Source organism: Rhincodon typus, chromosome 3 (assembly GCF_021869965.1).
Source record: "Rhincodon typus isolate 14 chromosome 3, sRhiTyp1.1, whole genome shotgun sequence".
NCBI lineage: Eukaryota > Metazoa > Chordata > Chondrichthyes > Orectolobiformes > Rhincodontidae > Rhincodon > Rhincodon typus.
Genome location: NC_063334.1, coordinates 113,076,331 through 113,100,418, shown reverse-complemented (window position 1 = coordinate 113,100,418; position 24,088 = coordinate 113,076,331). Strand labels below are relative to the sequence as shown.

The 24,088-nt window shown below is 41.4% G+C and overlaps 1 protein-coding gene across 1 annotated transcript in view; it reads right to left on the bottom strand.

Annotated features, from left to right (window-relative positions):
• asb5b (ankyrin repeat and SOCS box containing 5b) overlaps positions 1–23,417 on the bottom strand; it is a 32,743-nt gene extending 9,326 nt beyond the window's left edge. The window contains exons 1-3 of the mRNA XM_048595224.1: positions 23,257–23,417; positions 7,352–7,431; positions 2,776–2,883 (exon numbers count right to left, since the gene is read on the bottom strand). Of these exons, the coding sequence (XP_048451181.1) occupies positions 2,776–2,883; positions 7,352–7,431; positions 23,257–23,380 (312 nt within the window). The 5' untranslated portion in view covers positions 23,381–23,417. The remainder of the gene's footprint in view (positions 1–2,775; positions 2,884–7,351; positions 7,432–23,256) is intronic.
• Positions 23,418–24,088: the final 671 nt, after the last annotated feature.

Sequence of the window (24,088 nt, the reverse complement as noted above, 5' to 3'; positions counted from 1 at the left end):
ACATTTAAAAGGCACCTGGATAGGTATATGAATAGGAAGGGTTTAGAGGGATAAAGGCCAAATGCTGGCAAATGGGACTAGATTTATCTGGGATATCTGGTCGGCATGGACGAGTTGAACCAAAGGGTCTATTTCTGTGCTGTACAGTTCTCTGACTCTGTGCCTCTTGTTTCTTTTACAAGTGCAGACAGCTTCTCCTTATCTACTCTGTCCAGCCCACTCATGATTTTGAAAACCACTATCAGATCTCCTCTTAGCCTTCTTTTCTCCAGGGACAACTGCCCCAACTTCTTCAATCTATCCTCATAGCTGAAGTTTCTCATACTTGGAACCATTCTTGTAATTCACTTCAGTGCTCTCTCTCCAAAGCCCTCATACCTTGCACAGAATATGGAGCCCACAATTGTACACAATTACCCAAGTGAGGTCTACCATTGGAGAGACAATCTGTGTCTTTGCATCAATTTAAATAAAATGCATTGGGCTGAATCCAACTGGCCCTGGGAAGCACTGAAAAAAATCATGAAGAGTTGCGTTGCAGTAGCTCCCTGACACGGGAATGTGTCTTGGCATTTTATTATTGATAGGGGTAGGCTGCAGCCTTAAGAAAGCAGGCAGCCAATTTACCAACATCAAGGCCCCTATTATGGGATAGTTTACCTTAGTAACGGCATTTTGCCAATGTCACAATGTTTTTCCACCATGTGAGGAGTTTTTTTCTCTTCATTCACAGGCTGCAGGCGTTGCTGGCTGGGCCAGCATTTATTACCCATCCCTTATTGCCCAGAGGGAAGTTAAGAGTCAACCACATTGTTATGCGTCTGGAGTCACATGTAGACCAGACCAGGTAAGGGTGGCAGTTTCCTTCCCTAAAGGATATTAGTGAAACAGATGCATTTTTCCCAACAATCGACAATGGATTCATGGTCATCATTAGCTTATCAATTCCAGATTTTTGTTGTATATAGGCTTCGAACCTGGGTCCCCAGAACATTACTTGGGTCTCTGGATTAACAGTCCAGTGATAATGCCACTAGGCCATCATCAGTTAAAGCGATGGCAGCACCCATGGCCAGAATCCATCTCCCTGGAGTGATTTCTCCTCAGACCCTTGGACCTATGGAGGATCTAAATGTATTTTCTTCCCCCATTTGCTGTAAGCTCAAGGTCACCCACGTTCCTCAGTAACACCCACCTCTCTCAGTGCCTGTTGTTGCTCCTAAGGTTACAAAGCTGCCAACCCACATGATTGGGCTGTGATTGAAAATCAGATCGGCTGGCATATAATGTTTATAAAGTAAATGTGTCATCCAAGTTTCTTCCCGAAACAGATTGATCCCCCTCCCAATGTCATTGCAGCTTCTGCTGATATCAAGGAGAACTGCAGCTATTGTCCAGAGGCATGGAAGATTACTGTTCCATATGTCCTGTGTGCACTTGTATCACAAAGGGCGATGAACGTGCGGCCTAATGCTTTTCTTTTTTTCCTTTAGTCATTCACGGGATGAGGGCGTCACTGACCAGGCAGCATTTATTGCCCATCCCTAAATGCCCAGAGGGCAGTTAAGAGTCAACCACATTGCTGTGGGTTCTGGAGTCACATGTAGGCCAGACCAGTTAAGGATGGCAGTTTCCTTCCCTAAAGGACATTAGTGAACCAGATGGGTTTTTCCTGACAATCAACAATGGATTCACAGTCATCATTAGGCTCTTAATTCCAGATATTTATTGAATTCCAATTCCACCATCTGCAGTGGTGGGATTCGAACCTGGTTTCCCCGAACGTTATCTGGGTCTCTGGATTAACAGTCGAGTGATAATACCACTAGGCCATTGCCTCCCCAACATGCTCTTTATGCTCTTTAGAATATTGCTGGGAGTACAAAATGATGGTTTCCGTATCGAATGGCAGGTTATCCCATGCCAGCTGTTTTCGTAAAGAGGCGTGAATCATCCTGAAAACTGTTCTGTAATTTGAAGAGGATGAGAAATGTCTGAAATGAGGGCAAGGGCTTGCATTAGAATGGTTTAGTCAGTGAAACAGCAAAGGAGCTGCTGCTGAGGAAGATTCTATTGAAGAAGAGCTTGGTCATCTACAGGATAGAGGGCTAAACCACAAATGTAGAACAGCATATAAAGAAATTGGACAGAGCAGTCTAAGAAGTCCATTCTATCTCACCTTCACACAGAACTTTACCTCACCAAAATCCATGGATGTAGTAGTCCAAGGATGTGCAGGTTAGGTGGATTGACCGTGGGAAATGCGGGGTTGCAAGGGTAGGATTCGGGGCTGGGTCTGGGTGGAATGCTCTTCGGAGGTTTAGTGCAGATCTGATGGACTGAAAGGCCTCTTTCCACACTGTAGGGATTCAAATGTCAGCAAAAGACACAGCCTAATATTCAGACATTTCGTGGATCAGAAGCTATCACGGCAGCTGGCAGAATTTAAATTCAGTTGATAAAATCTGGAATAGTAAGCTAGTCTCAGTAATGATGACCCATAAAACTCTCATTAATTGTTGCAAACCAATGCTTCCCTGATGCCTTTTAGGGAAGAAAATCTGTTATCCTTGGCTGAGGTGACGTGAGTCCAGGCCCACAACAATATGTTAGTGTTAAATAGTGTCTGAAATGGCTCTGGAAAACCACGCAGTTCAATGATGATGAAGGATAGACAACAAATGCTGGTCTTGCCAGCAACACCCATATGCCATTAAAGGAAAGGAGAGGAAACTGTAACAGTACAATTCATACCAATCACCTCAGGATACTTACATTGGCACCTGCTTCTATGAGGGCTTTTGCACAGGCTACGTGGTTCCCCAGACAGGCATCGTGCAGGGGAGAAACATGATCTATTGTCAACGTGTTGGCACTGTGACCCTGTGGAACACAGCAAAAGTTACAACAGATCAAATTGTTAGAATGAATCAACCAAAAACAAAACCCAAACTTCCTACGCTGCTTTAATTGTGAATGGCTTTCCTTCTTCCTCCCAAATCTCACTCAGGGGGTTGGTGACTTAATTGAGGTGTGCGAAGTAGTGAGGGGCTAGGATAAAATGGACATGGAAGACAAGGAAGCTTTCCGCTACTGGCAGGCCAATTGCCAGGGGCACAGATTGAAGATGATTGGCAGAGGAATTAGAGGGATCATGAGGAGGAAGTTTCTCACACAGAGGGTGGTGAGCATCTGGAAGTCATTGCCCAGTTGAGTGATTGAGGTGAAAACCCTCAACTCATTGAAAAAGAACGCAGTTCTGCACCTGAAGCACCATAACCTGCAAAGCCACAGTTGGAAAGTTTGATTAGGATGGATGGCTAGTTGGCACAGACATGATGGGTTGAAGGCCTCTTTCAGTGCCATACCTTTTCTATGGTTTTATGGGTCTTGCAAGAGGAATAAGAGGGCAGGGAGCAATGTCATGGACAATGGAGTAGAGAAATGGGAAGTGTCTGGTGTCCTATGTGTGTGGTGGATGGGAGGGGGCACGTGAATGTAAATAAAATGTAAATAAATGTCAATAATAAAGCAGAGAGGAATGATGTGAGGAACTGTAGGGCTTGGAGTGGAAAGGTGAGTCTCATAAAATATCAGATTTCAATACCTAGAGATTCTAGGAAGGAATTTAACTGAACATGGTAAATAAGTTCAGTTTAATATCAAAAAGAAAGAAAAAACATGTAATGTGATTAGGATTAGTGGTAAAATAGAGTGTTGGGGAAGTTTTAAAATCAACAATAGATGACCAAAAAAATATTGAGAGTGAGAAAATAAACTGAAAGCAACCAACAAGTAACATAAAAACAGACAGTAAGAACTTATCTAAATATAGTAAAAGGAAACGAGAGGTAAAAGTTAACACAGCCCCTTACAGAATGAGGCTGAGTAAATAATAACGGAGAGCCAGGAAATAGCACAGGAATTCAATCAGTTTTCATATTAGACCATTCTAAACTCCCTAAATAATAAGGGGCTAAAGTGAAGGAAGAGATAACAGTAATAACTCTCAGTGGAGAAAACGTAGCAGCGAAATTAATGAGCCTAAAGGCTGATAAATCTTCTGAACCTGATAGGTTTCATGCGAGGGTTTTAACGGAAGTAGCTAGTGAGATAGTGGGTGAACTGGTAGTAAGCTTCCAAGAATCCTTACATGCGGAAAAGTTCCAAAGGATGGAAAAACTGACTCAACACGCTTATTCAAAAAGGGAGATAAAAAATATGGTAACTATAAGACACTTAGCTGAACATCTGTTCATAAGAAAATGCTGCCAAGTGCATTTAAGGGGATGGAATAATAGAGCATTTAGAAATTTAAGGTTCTTGAATAAATTAGTAGCTTGGGTTGTGAATGCTGTGGTTGGTTAGCTCGCCGAGCTGGTTCGTTAATTCGCAGACATTTCATTACCCTGCTGGGTAACATCATCAGTGCAGCCTCCGATGAAGCACCGATGTGTTTTCCCGCCTGTTATTTAAACTCTGGAGTCAGTTGGAATTGGTTATCTCATTTCTGATTTTCCTTCGCAGTGGTGTATTTACAGGGTCTAGTTCTATGTATTTGTTGATGGCCTTCTTGGTGGAGAACCAGGCCTCTAGAAATTCTTGTGCTTGTCTCTGTTTGGCCTGTCCTAGAATCCTCTCAATTGGGACAACATCAAGATCCTAAGACAGGCCAAACTGAGACAAGCACAGGAATTTCTAGAGTCCTGGTTCTGCACCAAGAAGGCCATCAATAAACACATAGAATTAGATCCTATATATACACCACTGGGGTAACCAATTCCAACAGACCCCAGAGTTTAAATAACAGGTGCGAAAACACACCGACGCTTCATCGGAAGCTGCACTGATGATGTCACCCAGCAGAGTAAAGAAACGTCTGAGAACTAACGAAGCAGCTTGGCAAGCGAACCAACCACTGCAGCATTTAGAAATATATAATATGATCAAGCAGAGTCAATATGGCTTCCTGAAGGAAAAATCATGCCTGACAAATTTATTAAAGTTCCTTGAAGAGATAACAAACAGGTTAGGTAAACAGGAACCAATAGGGGAGGCAATGGCCTTCTGGCATTATCATTAGACTATTAAACCAGGACTCAACTAATATTCTGGGAACCTGGGTTCAAATCCCGCCATGGCAAATGGTGGAATTTGAATTCAACCAAAAAAAACTCTGAAATTAATGGTCTAATGAGAACCATGAAATCATTGTTGTTTGTTGAGGTTGGAAGCGGGGTGGGGGTTGCAAACATCTGGTTCACTCATCTCCTTTAGGGAAGGAAACTGCACATCCCTACCTGGTCTGGGCAATTAGGGATGGGCAATAAATGCTGGCCTGGCCAGAGATGTCTACATCCTGTGAGTGAATAAAAAAAAGTTTCGATTTTCGTAAGATACCATACATAAGGCTACATAACAAAATAAGAGTCTATAGTGTTGGAGGTAACATTTTAGTATGGTTAGAGGATTGGCTAACTAATAAGAAACAGAGTTGGGGTAAAGGTGGCATTTTCAGGATTGAAACCTGTAATGAATGAACTGTCACAGAGATCGGTGCTGTGGGCATAGTAATTTACTATATACAATAAAGACTTCAGATGTTGGAATTGAATGGACTATTATCAGATTTGTGGATTGTATAGAAATGGATTGAGAAGGCAAGCATTAAGAATGACAGGAAGAGCCTGCAGAAGGATAAAGGTTAAACAAGTGAGCAAAAACTTGGCAGATGGAATACAATGTTGGAAAATGTGTGGTTTTGCACTTTGGCTGGAGGAATAGAAGAGTTGTCTATTATTTAAATTAGGAAAGAATGCAAAAAGCTGTACTATGAGGGATTTGAAAGTCCACATGCATAAGTTACAAAAAATTGGCATACAAGTTCAGCAGGTAATAGGACCATAGCTTTTATTCCAAAAGGGAATGGAGTATAAAAGTAGAAAGGTCTTGTCATTAGGGACACACTAGCCAGACTATAGCTGTGATTTGGTGAATGGTTTTGGTCCCCTTATCAACTAATAATAGATTGGCATTGGAGGTAATCCAGAGAAGGTTCACTAGTCTGATTGCAGAAATGAGGAATTGCGTTTGAAGAGAGACTGAGTGGGTTGGACATGTACTCATTACAGTCAGGAAGAATGAGAAGAGACTATATTGAAACATATAACATTCTTAGGAAGTTTGACAAGGTAGATATAGAGGTTGCTTCCCCTTGTTTGATTTTGATTTGATTTGATTTATTGTTGTCACTTGTACCTAAGTACAGTGAAAAGTTTTGTTTTGCGAGCAATACAGGCAGGCCATAACATACAAGGAGATACAGATCATAAGGTGATGGAACAGAGTGAGGCATACAAAGTTATGGCTGCACAGGAGATGTACAAAAGCAAGATCACAATTAAATTTGATATTGTGGGAAAGTCTAGAATCAGAAGGCATAATCTCAGAATAAGGAGTTGTCAATGTAAGACAGATGAAGAGGATTTTCTTTTTGTTTTAAAGGATAGAATTCTTTACTGTGGAATTCTTTACTGCTCAGAGCTATCCAGATTGGGTTAAATGGCCTACTTTTTCTCCTTCAACTTACATTCTTAGTTAATAGAGCTTTCCAAATGATTAAGTGGTCCACAAAGCACCTTACAATCAATGGAACACATTAGAAGTGCAGTCATTGCTGTAAAGTGGAGACTGTAACAGCCAACTTGTATGCAAGGTCCCGCAAACATCTATTAGATAATAGTTGATAATCTCTTTCAGCTGGTTGAGGGAAACAGTGAGCGGGCGGGTAAGTGGAGCTTAGTCTCAAACAGATAGCCCTGATCTTATTAAATGGCGGGGCAGGCTCGAGGGGCCAGATGGCTTACTCCTGTTCCTGATTCTTATATCCTTATGTTCTTATGAAACCATTTGGCCAGGAGATTGTAAGGGAGAATGTCCCAGTCCTTCTTGGAAATATTGACATAGAATCATTTATTCACATCCAGGTGAACCAGATAGGAACTCAGACCTTTCATCTCAAACAGCACAACTGTCAAAGTAGCACTCTCTCAGTACATCACTGAAGTGACTGCCTGAATTGCATACTGAAGTGTCTGGAGTGGGACTTGAACCTACAACCTTCTGGAAAGAATGTTCTAAATCAGCCAACTCTAACACTGAAGTGGAGGAAGAAAGGCTGGGGAGACTGCATTCACAAAAGCCCTATGTACCAATTGATGTCCAAGGTGATTTTAAATCCCCCAAAACAGCTAATATATTAAAACTAGAGGCACTGGTTACACAGTGAATGTAGAAGTATGTTGGCCAAAACAGTGCAGATACATAAACCACACAGTACATAATTGCTTACCTGTGCAAGCAAGGTTTTGAGGGATAGGAGGCGTCCCTGACTGGCTGCCTCATGTAAAGGTGAACGGTCAGCCCAGGAACCTTTCCAACAAGAAAATAAAACAATAAAAGAAGGTGATCAGACTTGAAGGAAGTTCTCATTTACATGGCTACATTTACATTACATGTTCCTATTTACATGACACTTGCAGTGTCAATAACACACCTCATTTCAATAGAAAGGACAAAACATTTGTGAACATTCATTGTACTTCAAGATAGCTTACTGAGTTAACAAAATGAGCAAATAATTTGTAAAAACAATCATATTCAATTTTTCCTCCAACAGTATGTGAGGATGAGGGATACACTAAGGAAGATCATGGTTACTAGTCACAGCAATGAAATAAGATTTATATTCATATATTACAAAAATGTAAAGGGAAATGGGGGTATTTATTCTGTTGGTGGAGTGCGGGGTTTGGTGAGAGGGAAAGGAATGCCAAACAGATGGAGACAGCATCTACAAACAGAGAGAGAGAGAAATAGAATATATATATTTGTGTGAGAGAGAGAGAAGAGAGGAGAAGCAGACAAAGGGATTGCTGATGATAAGCCAGGAGAGAGATAAATGCTGAATGGGTAATAACAGGAATTTAATCATTGAAAATAGGTGGCTCTGCTGTAGCAAGCCCAAATAGAACAGAACCTGGGACCATGGGGATGCGGAAAAAACATGGAAGAACACGTTCGCATTCTGAAATAGTTAATTTCAGCACTATAGCAAGCCTGAGGTAGAAATGTTGGCACGGTAACATGATGATATGTTGAAGTGGCAGGCAACTGAAAGCTTGGGGTCATTGTTAAGGTAGACAAGAGGTTTTTCGCAAAGTAATGACCCTGCCTGCATTTTGTCATCAGCATAAATACCACCATTTCCCGGCTGCTTTCGGTTCTGAACAATGGTCACTGGATTTGAAACTGTTCTCTTCACAGATGCTACCAGACCTGCTGAGTTTCTCCAGCACTTTCTGGTTTTGTTTCAGATCTCCAGAATATGGAGTTATTTGTTTTAATTTTATAATACATAATTTTTTTGCGGGAGAGTGGGGGTTTGGGTAGGTGTATAAGCTTGAGCCCTCAAATATTCGTTATTTCTGCCAAATGACTGAGTTTAAAATTTCCCACAATGCAGAGATTGCAAATAATTACATTATTTACAGATGAGCTAAATCAAAACACATAAAGTCAATAACTGAATATCAATATTATTGCAACATTCATCAACAAATTGTCCATTCACTGCATACCTACAGTATGTGCAATTACATTAAATGTCCAATAAATGAAAATATTTGGTGCTTATTTATATGCGGCTAAAAGAAAGATGTTGATATCACTGGAAATATTAAAGTGATATGTTATTCGTAAGATGATTTGGTAATTTCCACTATTTTTGAATTGTTCCTGCAATTATTTCCTGAACAATAATAAATACAGGTAATTGTCTATAACAAAGTGATAAGAATGACTTGAAAAGTATAGGCTTGATTCCGCAATTCCATACTTTCAGTAGGGGGAGTGTGCACACAGTTTGCATGTAAATCAGTGATATTATCAGCCTCATTCTCCAACCTCCCTCTGAGTGCTGCTCTGTCCTGGGAATGTAGGATCACAGAATTATTGCTTTGTTGGATGTTGGCAAAATTGGAGTTAATATGATGGAATAATTTCTGTGTTTCTCCATTTGAGAGATCATCTGAATCCTTAATTTTCTCACTTTTGAGACCTCTATATTATGTACTGGCAAGCTTTTGATACCTTGCATAAGAGGCAATCTTCCTGTTAAGTGCCTAGCTGGTGAATGTTATTCAGGCAACCCAGGGGAGATAATGGCATTGTGGCAATGCCGTATCTGGTAATGCAGAGCCCCAGTTCAATGCTCTGGAGACATGGGTTTGAATCTCACCATAGCAGATAATGAAAAATGTATTCAATGAAAATCTGGAATTATAATCATTTTAACCATTGTCATTAAAAGCCCATCTGGTTCATTAATGCCCCTTAGAGAAGGAAATCGATCGTCCTTACTTCGTAAAATTTACACATGACTCCAGACCCTTGGCAATGTCACAGAGGTCTACAGCACAGAAAAAATGCCCTTCAGCCCACTAAATCTGTGCCAGTCAAAAACAGCCACCTAACTTGTGTTTCCTGTGAAATGGCTTTAGCAAGCTATTCAGTTCAGGGGCAATTAGGTTTGGAAAACAAACACTGGCCCTGCCAGTGATGTCCAATTCCCATTCAAGAATAAAGGAAAGGAAAAAATTGATCATCAGATCTGTGACCAATTCTCTCCTTACCAATTGTCAGATGCAGAAACTGCAGGAGAGTTTTATATGGACTAATTCAGGTACATTGAAATTAGCTTTGATTTACTGTCTGTGGTGAGCTCAATGAGCCTGGAGGGTTAGCTCAAGCTCAGTATCCTCCTGACCTACATTGGTTCACTAGATTTAACTATATTATCTGAGCAGCTAGTGAAATTGAGGAACTCTTTATCCCAGAGTGCTGTTGAGATAGGGACTCAAAGTACATCCAAGATTGAGATTGATAGTTTGATTGATAGGGTTATGGGGAAAGGATAGGAAAGTGGAGATAAGGATTACTAAATCAGCCATGACCTAACTGAATGGCAAGATCACATTGGATGGGTCAAATAGTATCCTTCTGCTCTGGTGTCTTATAGTCAATTACAGTGGCCTCAGAGATCTGCAACTTTTAGCCTATGCTTCTCTGTTCGATTGAATGCAAAAAGAAAGAGATTGGAAAGTAGGAATGGAACTAAGCCATTCAGTCCCTTAAGTCTTTCCCACCATTCAATCAGATTATGGCCAATTTACACCTCCACTTCAGTTCCGAGCTTGGTTCCGTATCGTTTTATTAAATAAATGTATGATCTCAGTTTTGATATTTTTAGTTTTCGATGGTCAACTTATTTTTTGGGGTGGTGGTGGGAGAGAGTGGCATGGTGCAGAGTTCCCAATTTCCTCTAACGTTTATGTGAGAAGGTTCTCCTTGGTAATACAATGCCATAAAGGTGCCCATTCTAGAGGTCGAACTCATGCTTAGGTCAGAATTGTCCCTCCCGAGTTGGGAGTGTGCAAAGTGAGGAAAACTCCCCACTCCGCTAACCTGATTCAGGAGAAAGTGCCCTGGATGTTCGAATTTCCGTCCTGGAAGGCTGGGTGTTAATAGGAGTCCATTGTCTCCCCACAAGGCATTTTAGAGGCAGCTGCAGGGGCTGCCAGCTGTCAAGACAAGTTGTGTGAAAGACCTGCCTTGCTGATTGGGGAATTTAATGTGAATGCAAAACAAAATAAAAACAGAAAGATGCCCACATTACTCACGTCCCACAACTCCCCATGACCAATCGATTCCACTTCATGCCACTTCATGACCCCATCCACCACACCCCCATGGTCCCTCATACACTCCATGCCAACCTACCCATGCTCATGGCATTTTCTAGCCCCTATTCTGGGGTAGACAATGGGGTAATGATAATGTAATGACAAGTAAACCAGAAACCTGGACTAATATTCATGGAACATGGATTCAATCCCACCATGGGAGGTGGTTAAACTTAAATTCAATTAAAAGTTGTAATTAAAAAATTAGCAAATGAATGACTGTCATAATGTATGTCATAAAATGAAAATCTATCATAAATGTCCATTTGGGAAGGAAACCCATCAACCGTACCTGGTTTACCCTAATTGTGACTCCAGACCCAAAGCAATGTGTTTGACTCTTTAACTGCTTCAGGGCAATTAGGGATAGGCAGTAGATGTTGGCCTAGCCAATGAATCCATATTCCATGAACAAATAAATAAAAATTTAAATGTAGTATCAATTCATGCCACCCACTTTCTACCCCCTTGGCCCTTATACCCTCCATGCCAATGCAACCACAATCGACATAGGCAGATCTCAAGACCCATGCTAAGATGCAATAAAAGAAATCTGTTGCAGATTTCATTTGTTAAAAAGAGTCTCTCATTCACAAAAAAAATTCACTACATTTAAAGTCCTTCAATTGCTTAATCCTTTACGAAAACAAACAAGTTAATTAAATTGCTTAATTCTTGAACAAAGCAAGTAGTTATATTCATAGTGCCACATCAAAGACTTCATAAGCACTTTGAGTTGTCAATCAAATTACGTAACCCCGTAGAGATAATGATAGGTCGTAAAATAAGCCATGCAACCTCAATTCTAAGCTTTCAGAAAACTGAAAGTTTTTTTAAAAAATTTAAACACTTGGAGATTTACTGCCTTGACAGCTTCACAGTTCCAAGAAGCTTACAACTACAATGTGTTTTTTTCTCTCAGACAGTTGTGAGTCTTTGAAATTCCCTTCTTCAAAAGTCAGTGGATTTAGTAACTTTAATATTTTTAAGGCCGAATTAAATAGATTCTTGGTTTCCAAGGGAATGAAAAATTATTGGAGATAGGCAGGAACGTAGAGTTAAAATCAGATCAGCCATGATTTTATTGAAAGGTGGAGCAGGCTCAAAGGGCTGAGTGGCTTACTCTTGTTCCTTGTTTGTATGTGGGCAATTAGTTTATATATCTTTTACACACATTCATATTCACTTTTAACAATTCCATAGGGCACATGATCTGTCTCAATTGTACGTTTCCTCACTCAAAGGTTTCGAAGGAACCTATCTGAAAGTCTGTTTTACCTCACCAAATAATTCCAGCATCTTTAAACCTTCTCTTGAAAAGTGTAAAGCACACAAGGTATGCTTTGGACAACCCCCTATCAAAAAGTGGATTGGCTGGAAGGCAGCTCCTCTTTTAGATATGAATGACAGGTACGCAGACAACATTCTGCCTATGTATTACCATGAAACCATGCCCCAGGCCCCACCACAAAACCTCAGTGAAAATATTGGTTGTCGGGTTCAGGTTAGGCCTTTTAGAATTGGTCCTTCTAGAACCTGGGCTCTCGTGATATTTCAGACAAGTTGGAGATCCTCTCCCTTTCTGTGAAATGCAGTCCTTCATCTTATGCATCAGGCTGAAATCAATGGAATTCGACGATTTCTCACTGAAAGTTGGGGACATTTAAATGCCAACAGATCACAATTCAGGTGTTATATTTTGCATCATAGGAAGTTAGGGAAAGGACTAACAAAACTCGATTATAAAGTCGACACCTCCACTAACCCCACATTCTGTGCATGGTGCATTTATGTGGCACATTCTTTGTCTTTTTCTTAATGACGAACCAGGAATAATAGTAAACAACTGAGCACACAAAACAAACCTGAATCAATATCCAAGATAACCCCAGCTGCATTCCAGACCATAGCATGATCCATCTCTAGTTGATGCATCTATGAGATTATTCACAAAGGAATACGTTAAGATTTTGGAATTCCTCCACACTGTGCCATTGGTCCCATGCTATGCTTGTGTGATTAAAATATTACATATACAGTCCCCAAAAAATATGAGTTTGTTGTCTAGATTTGAGGATTCTGATCTTCTATATCATGATTATAGCAAAATGGAGTGATTATATGCAACCCATAACATTACTTCTATGAGTAATTATTTTGAGTTTGCTACTAGGATTTGTGATGACAAGCATTAACACATTGCACTTGTACCAAAGTGCATTTCCATATAGATGATTGAGATGATGAGGCATTGGGACAGTGACTGGAACCTAAACATAAATTTTCTGTCCTACAGCTGTTACTTTTACTGATAAAAGTACTTGACATATGTTTGGCCTTTGTGCAGCTGAGTTAAAATGGGGTTTACAGAAACGTTCATTTTAAAACCTTGCAAAAGTTCTGACAGTATTTCAATTGAGGTCTGTGGAAATCAGATTGTTTCCTGTTCTAGCCTATTTGGCAATGTAAAAAGCTATTCTCATGAGTCTGTATTTACACCTTGAAGGAAGCAGAAACCCAATTATTACTGCACAGTGTTCTTTCCAATGATGGTTTACCCCAAGAGCTTTGTTCAGTCAGATATTTTGCTGCCTTCCTTCCTGTTAATAAGAGAAGAGACAATAGCTAGACACTCCAACTTTAGCCAATAATCCTGTTCCCTAAGCTATAACACTGGCTGCCTGAAGACATTTCTTAAAAGAATGAGAAATTCTGAAACATAGGCACTGAGATTACTTTCACTGTGCTTTTAGATACAAACAGAAAAATCTTGATCATTTGCAGCATCTTTTACAAGCTCAGGAAGCCCTTAAGTGCTTTGTATCTAATGAAGCACCATTGCTGTGCAGTCACTGCTGTCGGAAATATGATACCCAATTTGTCCACAGCAAACTCCAACAAACAGTAAAGTGTCGATGACCCAAATAATCTGCTTCTATGGTGTCAATAGAGTAATAAGTGTTGCTCTGGAGACTGTGAAGAATTCTTCTTCACAGTCGTGGTATGGGGCCTTTTATATTCATCTTAAGAGTGTAGACAAAGCCTCTTTTTGACATTGCCTATGAAAGATAACACCTCCAAAAGCACAGCAGCACTTCAGTCGTGCATTGGTGTGGCAGTTGTAGATCAAACTTTGTCTCAGTGGTTAGCACTGCTGCTTCAAAGTGCCAGAGACCTGCAGTGTGGAGTTTACATATTCTCCCCGTGTCTGCTTGGGTTTCCACCGGGTGGTCTGGTTTCCTCCTACAGTCCAAAGATATGCAGATTAGGTGGATTGGCCATGCTAAATTGCCCATAGTGTGCAGGCTAGGTGGATTAGCCATGGGAAATGCAGTGTTACAAGCATAAGGTAGGGGCGGCTGGGTCTGGGTGGGCTGCTTTTCAGAGGGTTGGTGTGGACTCGATGGGCCAAATGGCCTGCTTCCAAGCTGTAGGGTTTCTATGACTGATTCTATGATTCATTCAAACGTGGAGTGAAAACTACAATCTTCGAACACATAGACAACAGAACGATCAATCGAGCCACGGCAATAATATCACTTTTACAACTTACAACCTTTGCCAAATTTGTAAATTCAACACTGTTCAAATGTTCCTTGTTGAATGAGCCACTTAATCTATGTAGTTGCACTGTTGCTTTAGTGAGATCACTGAAGATGAATCCTGCAACAAAATTGCATATCTAAGTGATGGTGATCCACTGACTTCCATCACAAAGGCTTATGTGATGTTTCTCACTACCTGCCAGGTGAAGACATTCAACAGAAGGCTGTTCGTGCCCAAGACAGCCGGAGAAGCTGGATAACAAGGCCATTCTATGGGCATTCTTGGACAATGTCTATCAGGTGTTGCATAGCAACATTGGCAGACAGCTGGGTACAGACTGTCTGTATCCCTCTGACCAGCAATGGATTAACCAGTGGGAGAATTCAAAGCAAAGGTCTCTCTTCAATAGGAGGGGAGAAACAGCTAAATTTCAGCTCATTAGCTGTGGATCCCTAGATTCAGGATCAAATGGGAGGTATTCAATAAATAAACTAGGAACAGAACACATCAAAAATCGAAATGAATTTTTTAAAAAAAGTTTCAATGTTAACATGAGAAAATAAAATCTGACAAATACAAAGCAGCTCAGGAAACATATGAAAGAGTAAAACAAATTCACCATCTCAAGCGAGATATGTTTAGATGTTCATTCTGTTTTTCTTTTAAATTTATACATTTCCTTACAGAAACAGAATGAAACACAGTAAAATGGGCATTATTGTGTCAGGTCTGACGTAAACTGAGATGCAAACTGACTCGAAAGGTTATACTACTGAATTGAAAAAAATGCTGCCAAAATAATTAGTTTCTACAAGACTATTTTCCCTCGTGTGCAGTGAAAACAACTCAGCAGAAGCAAGCTCTATTCATTGTTCCAAATCAAACATTGACAAAAAAAATTAAAAAAAATTAATCATCGATCTCAATTTAATTCTCAGCTCGAATCTCTGGAGTTGAACATTAGCCCTTTAAAAATTACGAGAGAATATCATTGATCTAAAGGGAATGCATGGATAATTTTGAATACCCAACCTTAACCTAAGTACATTCCTGATTGAGAGCAATGTGGATTTGGATAAGACTTAATTCTAAATTTGAGCAAGAATAATCTGTTTTCTCTCAGATAATGCACCTCATTGCTTTTGCACTTCAAGTGAAAATAAGGTTCTGATTACGTAATAGTAAAAGGATAAATTTAGTGAACATACATGAAAACTGAACAAAAACACATTTCATGTTCTGAAACTGTGAGTAATGAATTTTCACAGCCTAGTTACACCATTGTATTTGCCAAGCAAACACTTTTCTTTGATATTTCATAGACGGAGCAACTCCAGAATTATTCCCACTTCTTACTAGCACAAATACAACATAAACAGTCCAGAGCTGTGATTCGAATCAGTTCCCTGGCCTGACACAAACAGTGCTTGTGATGTTCACAGCTATCCACAAGGCGACAGGCCACTGTTGCAGCAAGGCCTTATTGGCTTTCAAGTCAGCTGCTTGTGTTATATTTAAACACTGAACTCATATGGCTCAATATAACAGATCACTTTCATGGCATTTGGTTTACAGACAAACAAGCTGCTGCCTTTTGTAAGCAGTGATGATAAAAAAAAACATATATTGTGCAATAAGACAACAGTTGCTTGTGTTATACCCCCATGCCACCTCCTTCAAGACCAGTGCTTGCTACCTAGATCTCCATCTCCCCACGGCACCTCGATCCAGGAGTAGGATTTGAAGTTAGGATTCATATCCACATCGATTCTCTCCCAGTACCAGCAGAGCTTGCTTCCTTTGCAAGTTGTCATCAGCATTCTCCAATTCATCTGAAATTTGATCCCTCACAACTTTACTTACGAAACCATATTGCCGTTACTTGTAATTATTTCAGAGTGAATGAAACACAGTGTGCGCCATCTGAAAATAAAATTGTTTGCGAACGATTAACTCTTTCAGGACTGGCAATATTTGAGTGTTGGTCTCTGAGAACTGGGTCTTACTTTTGGTACTGTGCTCAGACCTGAATAGAATCATAGCCGATTCAGCGATGCCTTTCCATCTCTGAGCCAGATTTACTAGATTCAAACCTGGTGATTTGTCCTGGTGAGCAGTGACTCTGAACATCTGAGAAGATGGACGTGGCATTGGAAGTTAGGACAGGGGAACTTGGTTTTTTTGACATGGTTACAGCCTATCTAGGAAAAAAATAGAGCTGCTTAGAACAGCTGAGAAACCACTCTATCCTGGGAAGTGACTCAAAACAAATGTCCAGCATATTGCACATTCTACAAATACTTTATGTGTCAGTGGTCTTCTAAAATTAAATGTAAAAAATACATAAAAGTAGCAGATGAATGATGCCATTAACACATCGCCTGGTTGTCCCTTTACTCCTCACACTCTTGAATTCCCTCCTTCCAAAACCATCCACATCATTAACTGTGCAGCCCAAGAACACCCCATATTGAAGGCCCCTTCAAAACCTCTCTCTGACGACACTCTCAGTGACATTGCAGGATCGCAGAACTATTACAGTGAGGTAGGAGGACATTCAGCCCATCGTGCCTGCACCTGTTCTATGTTTTTTATTCACTTATGGGATGTGGGCATCTCTGAATAGGCCAGCATTGATTGCCCATCCTTAATAGACCAGATGGCGATTAAGAGTCAACCACATTGGGTCTGGAGTCACATATAGACCGACCAGGTAAACATGACACATTTCCTTCCCTGAAGGGCATTACTGACCCAGATGGGATTTTCCAACAAATTGACAACGTTTTTATTGTCATCATTACACTGTTAATTCCAGATTCTTTATTGAATTCAAATTCCATCAAATGTCATGGGAGGATTTAAACCCAGATCCTGAGAACATTAGATGAGTTCCTAGATTAATAATCCAACGATAATACCACTTGGCCATTTCCTCCTCTGTCTGGCCTTATAATCGAGTGCCAGTCTCCTGCCTTAGCCACATATCATTGCACAGACTACTATCCAAAAAAACATCCAGTGCCCTCTTGAATGCCTCCACCACATTTCCAAGCAGTGCATTTCACACCCTAACCTTCCATACCATACCCTTGAGAGGGGGTCGTGTTGCCTTAGAAACCACCTCTCATCACGGTGGCTCAGCAGTTAGCACTGCTGCCTCGTGGCATTTGGGACCTGGGTTCAATTCCACCCTCGGGTGACTGTCTGTGTGGAGTTTGTACATTCTCCCCGTGCCTGCGTGGGTTTCCCCCGGGTGCTCTGGTTTCCTCCCACAGTCCAAAGATGTGCAGGTTAGGTGGATTGGTCATACTAAATTGTCTGTAGTGTTCAGGGATATGTAGCTTAGGTGGGTTAAAGGTGGATGGGTTTGTGTGGGATACTCTGAGGGTTGGTGTGGACTTGTTGGGCCGAAGGACCTGTTGCCACACTGTAGGGATTCTATGAAAGCCTCAGAATAAATACCTATACTTCAACATAGAGACACAAAATGAAAATCGACCAATATGACAAAAAGACTATTTTAATCTCCTTACCTAAAGAAAGACTCTGGAGAGAATGCAACAAATGTTTACTGGACTGGTTCTTGGGATGGCAGGGCTGACATATGAACGCAGACTGAACTGGTTAGGACTACATTCATTAGAGTAAAGAAGAATGAGAGGGGATTTCATATAAACCTATAAAATTCTAACAGGACTAGACAGGTTAAATGCAGGAAGGGTGTCCCTGATGACTGGGGAGTCCAGAACCAGGGGTCATGACCTAATGATACAGGGTAGGCCATTAGGACTGAGATGAGGAGAAAATCCTTCACCCAGATAGTGGTGAGCCTATGGAATTCTCTGCCACAGAAAGTAGTTGAAACCAAAATATTGAATGTTTTCGAGAAGATAGTTAGATACATTTCTTAGGGCTAAAGAGATCAAAAGGTATGGGGTGAAAATGGGAAGAGGGTACTGAGTAGGATGATCAGCCATGATCATTTTGAATGGCTGATCAGGCTTGAAGGGCTGAATGGCCTACTCCAGTTCCTATTTTGTATGATTCTATGCCACTTACTGTAAAGAGACAGAGAATCCAATATAATGTAAGCGTTCTGTGCATGGATGATGATTGCATATTCATGGCTCCACGCAAATGCAATTAAAGAACTGGTAATGCATGACCTCAAGGAGAAATTGGATTATCTGAGTGAGAGTTTATTTACACCTGCTGGAATGAACTGCTTCAAACAAAAGCAGAAATTGCTGAAGAAACTCAGCAGGCCTGGCACTAGCTGTGGAGAGAGAAACCGAGTTAAGGTTTTGAGTCTTGTGACCCCTCTTTTTAGATTTACTTGACTGACAGCTTTCTGCAGTCGTAGTAAATTATCTTTTCTGTGCACTATTTTCTGAGCCTTCATGTTTCTTTGCACAAGTTCGAGAGGAATGAAGTAGTTACATATTCTGTCATTGATATTTTACTGATTGTTTGATGAAATCTTTTTATTGTGTTGTTGAAACTCCAGATTTCTTTCCAAAAAAATACATGAATGGGTGTTTTCTTCCTAAACATTTTCACATAAGCTTTGTTATAATTGGGCCACTGGTTCTACTTCTAGAGTAAATTGGGTGAATGAGCATGGAAGGGCCATGAAAGTGGGCAGAAACAGGGAAAGGCTATAAAGGGAAGACAATGGCTTAGTGGTATTATCGCTGGACTATTAATCCAGAAACTCAGCTAATATTCTGGGGTAGTAGGAACTGCAGATGCTGGAGAATATGAGATAACAAGGTGTAGAGCTGGACGAACACAGCAGGCCAAGCCGCATCAGAGGAGCAGGAAGACTGATGTTTCAGGCCTAGACCCTTCTTCAGAAAATTTTCTGAAGAAGGCTCTAGGCACAAAACGTCAGCCTTCCTGGTCCTCTGATGCTGCTTGGCCTGCTGTGTTCATCCAGCTCTACACCTTGTTATCTAACATTGTGGGGTCCTGGGTTCAAATCCTGCCAGGGTAGATGGTGGCATTTGAATTTAATAAAGAATCTGGAATTAAGGGTCTCATGTTGTTAATTGTTGGAAAAACCCATCTGGTTCACGAATGCCCGTTAGGGAAGGAAACTGCTATCCTTACTTGGTCTGGCCTACATGTGACTCCAGCAATGTGGGTGACTCGTAATTGCCCTGTGGCAATTAGTGATGGGCAATAAATGCTGGCCTAATCAGAGATATCCACATCCTATAAGTGAATAAAAAAAAATGCATGGAGTGTTTAAGGGGTCATTTGTGTTGGAGGGTAAGGCATTATTCAGTATTGAATGGAATTAGGCTCTAAAGGATGGTTGGGGGCAAGAATCAGCAACAAATTGATGTTAGAGCTAAAAAAGGCCTAACAGGTAAGTGGGGATATGAATTGGCATTGTATTTGTATCGGGACACGCAGGTGGCATGTGACTGTGCAGTTGTGTGGTGATGTAGTACCATAGGTGAGGGCATGCAGCCCTAAACAACTTGGGTGAAGTCGATCTATTAATCTACACATGGCCAAGTCTGTGGCCACCTCTGATCTGCTACTGGGAAGGGCAGATTCAACCCTATTCATCCACACTCCTCCCCTTCCCCAACGTGTAAGAAGTTTGAGTCACCGAGAAGCATTTCTATTGAGGCAGGCCCAGCAAACTGGGAGATTTCCCAACTCAAGTTACCCATTTCAACAGAGAAATATCTGACCAAGTTTCCTCTTGTGGGAACTATAACTAAGAGTTGGTGATTAAAAATAAAATGTCACCAATTTAAGACAGAGATGAGGCAGTGCCTTCCTCATAACGTAGTGGAATGCAGAGCGTCTGAACATTTTTAAGACTTTCTGCATACTACACAAAGGTGTAATATGGTACAGAAATACCAATACTGGTGCGATGTCAGGTAAGCTGTCCTATATTCCAACAACTAGTGGCCCGTGTCAAAAGAACACCTCTTTGGCAATTCCAACATATGAATTTTACTCAACAAGCCTGTGCTTGCAAGTCTCATAGCATTCAACATTAGACGTAATTCCACAGTTGGACAACGCTTACCCAATAATCCCAAGTATGCAAAGAATTATATGTTAGTTAAGTCTATTAGTGGGGCTCATGGTGTACCTCACATGTACTTGATAAAAGCCACACATATTTATACTCTGAGTCCTCTTCTCGACAAGGAAGAAGAACATGCCCAAGACCTTTTTTTTGATTAAACAGGAGCATGGGGATGAATTGATCCCTGGTGCATTCCCCATGGCAAATCCTTGACAAATAAGAATGGACTTCATTTGTATAAATTAAAACAAAAGATAAAGGGTTGTATGTTCCTTGTACATTCTCCATGGCAATACTGCAACCAGTCAGATCCCACTTGCAAACTAATCCCTGTTGATCCTTCGTGCAGTATAAACTGTTAATCCTTCTCAGATTTGGTTTTCTTGCAATTCTATGCTGATGTGTCTCAGTCTTTTTCTCAGTGCTTTACGACCCAGTGACCACATGTGAAAAATCTTAATTTGAAGGGCAGTTAGCACTGCTGCCTCACAGCACCAGGGACCTGGGTTCGATTCCAGCCTCGGGCAACTGTCTGTGTGGAATTTGCATGTTCTCCCTCTGTCTACGTGGGTTTCCTCTGGGTACTCTGGTTTCTTCCCACAGTCCAAAGATGTGCAGGTTAGGTATATTAGCCATGGGAAGTGCAGGGTTACAGGGATGGGGTGGGTCTGAGTGGGATTGTCTTCAGAGGGGCAGTGAAAACTTGATGGGCCGAATGGCCTGCTTCCACATGGAAGGGATTTGATAATCAGATCAAACCAGAGCTGGGCTTCTGAACCCAAAACACACCCAGTTCCATTTCCTGCCTCTGTGCCGAAAATTCAGCCCATGAGCTTCGGTAGTACAACACAAACACCGGAGTGGTTTGGCAGGGAAGTTTTAAATCCAGGGAATTGGCCCAAGATTGTCACACTTGCTTTTTCAAGCTTTCTTGTGGCACCATATAGTGGAATGCCAAAGTTTCTCACTCTTCAAAGTGACTTGCCACAAAGTATAAAGACATGGTGAGTCAGTGGTTAACACTGCTGCCTCAGAGTGTCAGGGACCTGGGCTCAATTTTAACCTCTGACAACTGTGTGGACTTTGCACATGCTTTCAGTGTCTGCATGGGTTTCCTCCAGGTGCTCCGGTTTCCTCCCAGAATCCAAAGATGTGCAGCTTATGTACATTGGCCATGCTAAATTGCCCGTAGTGTCCAGGGACATGCAGGTCAGGTGGATTAGCCATGGGAAATGTAGGGTTACAGGGATGGGGTAGGCCCAGGTGAGATGCTCTTTGGGGGATTGGTGCAGGCTCAATGGGCCGAATAGAATCTATCTGTACCGTAGGGATTCTAAACGAATTGAAAGCTGAATTTATAATAGATCAGAATTGGGAAGCCCGGCAGTGAAAAGGAGGTGGTGTCAGATTCTTTTGAAAGCCAGGAAGAGTGCGAGTGGTCCACTCTCTGAACTCCCGGGGAATCGTTTGGCCTTCTTCAGCCCTGCAGAGTGACCACCTACTCTGATGCTGACTGCAGGTCTCTCCCTCTTCTTGTGGGTCTCTCCAAGCTCCTGAGTCTCAGTGACCATTGTCAAGGAGCCCCACATGCTGCCTTTTGTTTACCAACAAGGGTCATAGTCTGGTTTACTGTCTTGAGTAGGCTTAAAAACTTTAACGGAGGCCTTGGCTTGTCAAGGTTTGTCAAGATCTCCACATTCTTGGCCTTGGATGGATCCTTCTGCTGTTTTCAACCTTCCTGTAGATATCTGGGTCATGTTTTCAGTACCTGGTATTCCCAGATTTTTGCTGGAGGTTTGGGAACAACATTTCATGAGTCCACCTATTCCCCCCACCCATAAACAATTGTATACACCAGTGTATATCAATCCCTTTGATAGTTCATCTGGTAGAGCAGAGGACTGTATTGGATCATAAAGTTATATAGCATGGAAACAGACCCTTCAGTCCAATTTGTCCATGCCGACCAGGTTTCCCAAACTAAACGAGCTCCTGCATTTGGCCCCTATCCCTTTAGCTTCGGCAGTGCAACTTGTTGATTGTACTCACTGCTGTCACAGTGCATCAGTGGTGGACAAGTGAGTAGTTAACGTGATGGGTAGGTTGGCAAGTGGGCTCAATGGTGTCAAGTTCCATGAGTATTGTTGGAGCTACACTTATCCAGACGATGTGGAGAGTATTCCATCGCACTCCTGACTATTGTCTTGTGATGGAGGGCAGGCTAGAGATATCAGGCGGTCAGTCATTAAATCTGCCAAAATTATGTCAGGGTTGTAGGGGCAAAATTATGAGAATAAGTTCTTGAAATGACAAAATGATTCAACAGGATTGATTTGTACTATTTTCTATGATCAACAAAGTACATGTCCTTAGGTTGATGATTCGATTCTAGCTTGAAGGAATCCTAATCCTTTTCAGCTCTTATGGCATGCTGATATTGTCCCTACCTCGGGGCCAGGAGGCCTGGATTTATGTCGCACTCACTCCAGACGTGAGCCATAACACGTCTGAAGAGAGTGATTAAAAAATACACCATCCCTGTTGCGTTGACTTTACAGCTGGCACAGGACCAAATCAAGTACACATTCAGATCACTGTAAGGTCATTGTGTTGAAGGGGTGGGGGAGGGGGAGTCTGATCTTTTATACAGTCCCACAATATCTTGAGTGCACAGAGGATTCACATCTCACTACAGAGTTCCATACGCACACTAGAATAGACCAGGTCAATTTCCTTCTGTATAGAGAGGGAGCTATATACCTGGCTTTCAAAGTCATATTATTCCAAGATCTGATCAGCAGCACAGTCACTTTAAGTAGTGTATCTTCACGTGGAGTTTGTACTGACCTTGGCTGGTGAGGATTCCCCAGATTGCCTTTCTTTTGCTGGTAGATTCCTCGGGAATTTCTAAAGGCCTCTTGTTTATAAACTGATTAGTACAATGGCTCTGAACTGTGGTGCTCTTGGACATGTTTACATCAGCAGTGCCTGTAGCATCCCGAGACAGCAGTGAGCTGTGTGTGTGTGTGTGTATGTGTGTGTGTGTGTATGTGCTTAAGGGGGAGGGAGTGGTTAGTACGCTGTTTTGTAACTCCAATTGGATGCTTGAGTATTTTTATCCCAGGGTGGTTCAAGGGAGCATTTTTGGCTCAGAGTCACAGCACAGTCAACCCATTCAATCTCACATGACGTCTGAGAGAAAAAAATACAGGTTCTTCTGTTAAAAAGCCAGGGTTGGCTGGTTTCTAATTGGCATTTCTGTGCCACACTCAGATTAGGGATTGCACATCTCTTCCTGTGACCAGTTCACAGCTTGGCTATTCCTGCACGTCATGTGAGATTGCATGGGTTGACATTTTTTTTTGGGACAGAGTGGGACACAGTGAAAGCTTGAAGGAAACAAACATTCTGAATTAAAGGGATTAGTGGGCAGAAGCAGATTAAATTGCACAAAAACACAGAGAAAATCCTGTTAAGTCCACACACACACACACACACACACACACGCACACACACACACACACGCACACACACACACACACAAACAAAAACAATGATGCTCCAGAACAAGTTATGCAGCTATGGCAAGGTTTGTTACGCATGTGTGCTGCCACTACTTCAAGGCTTTTTTTAAGCAGGCACACATTACATCCCTGATGAGACTGAGAGCAACTTGAAA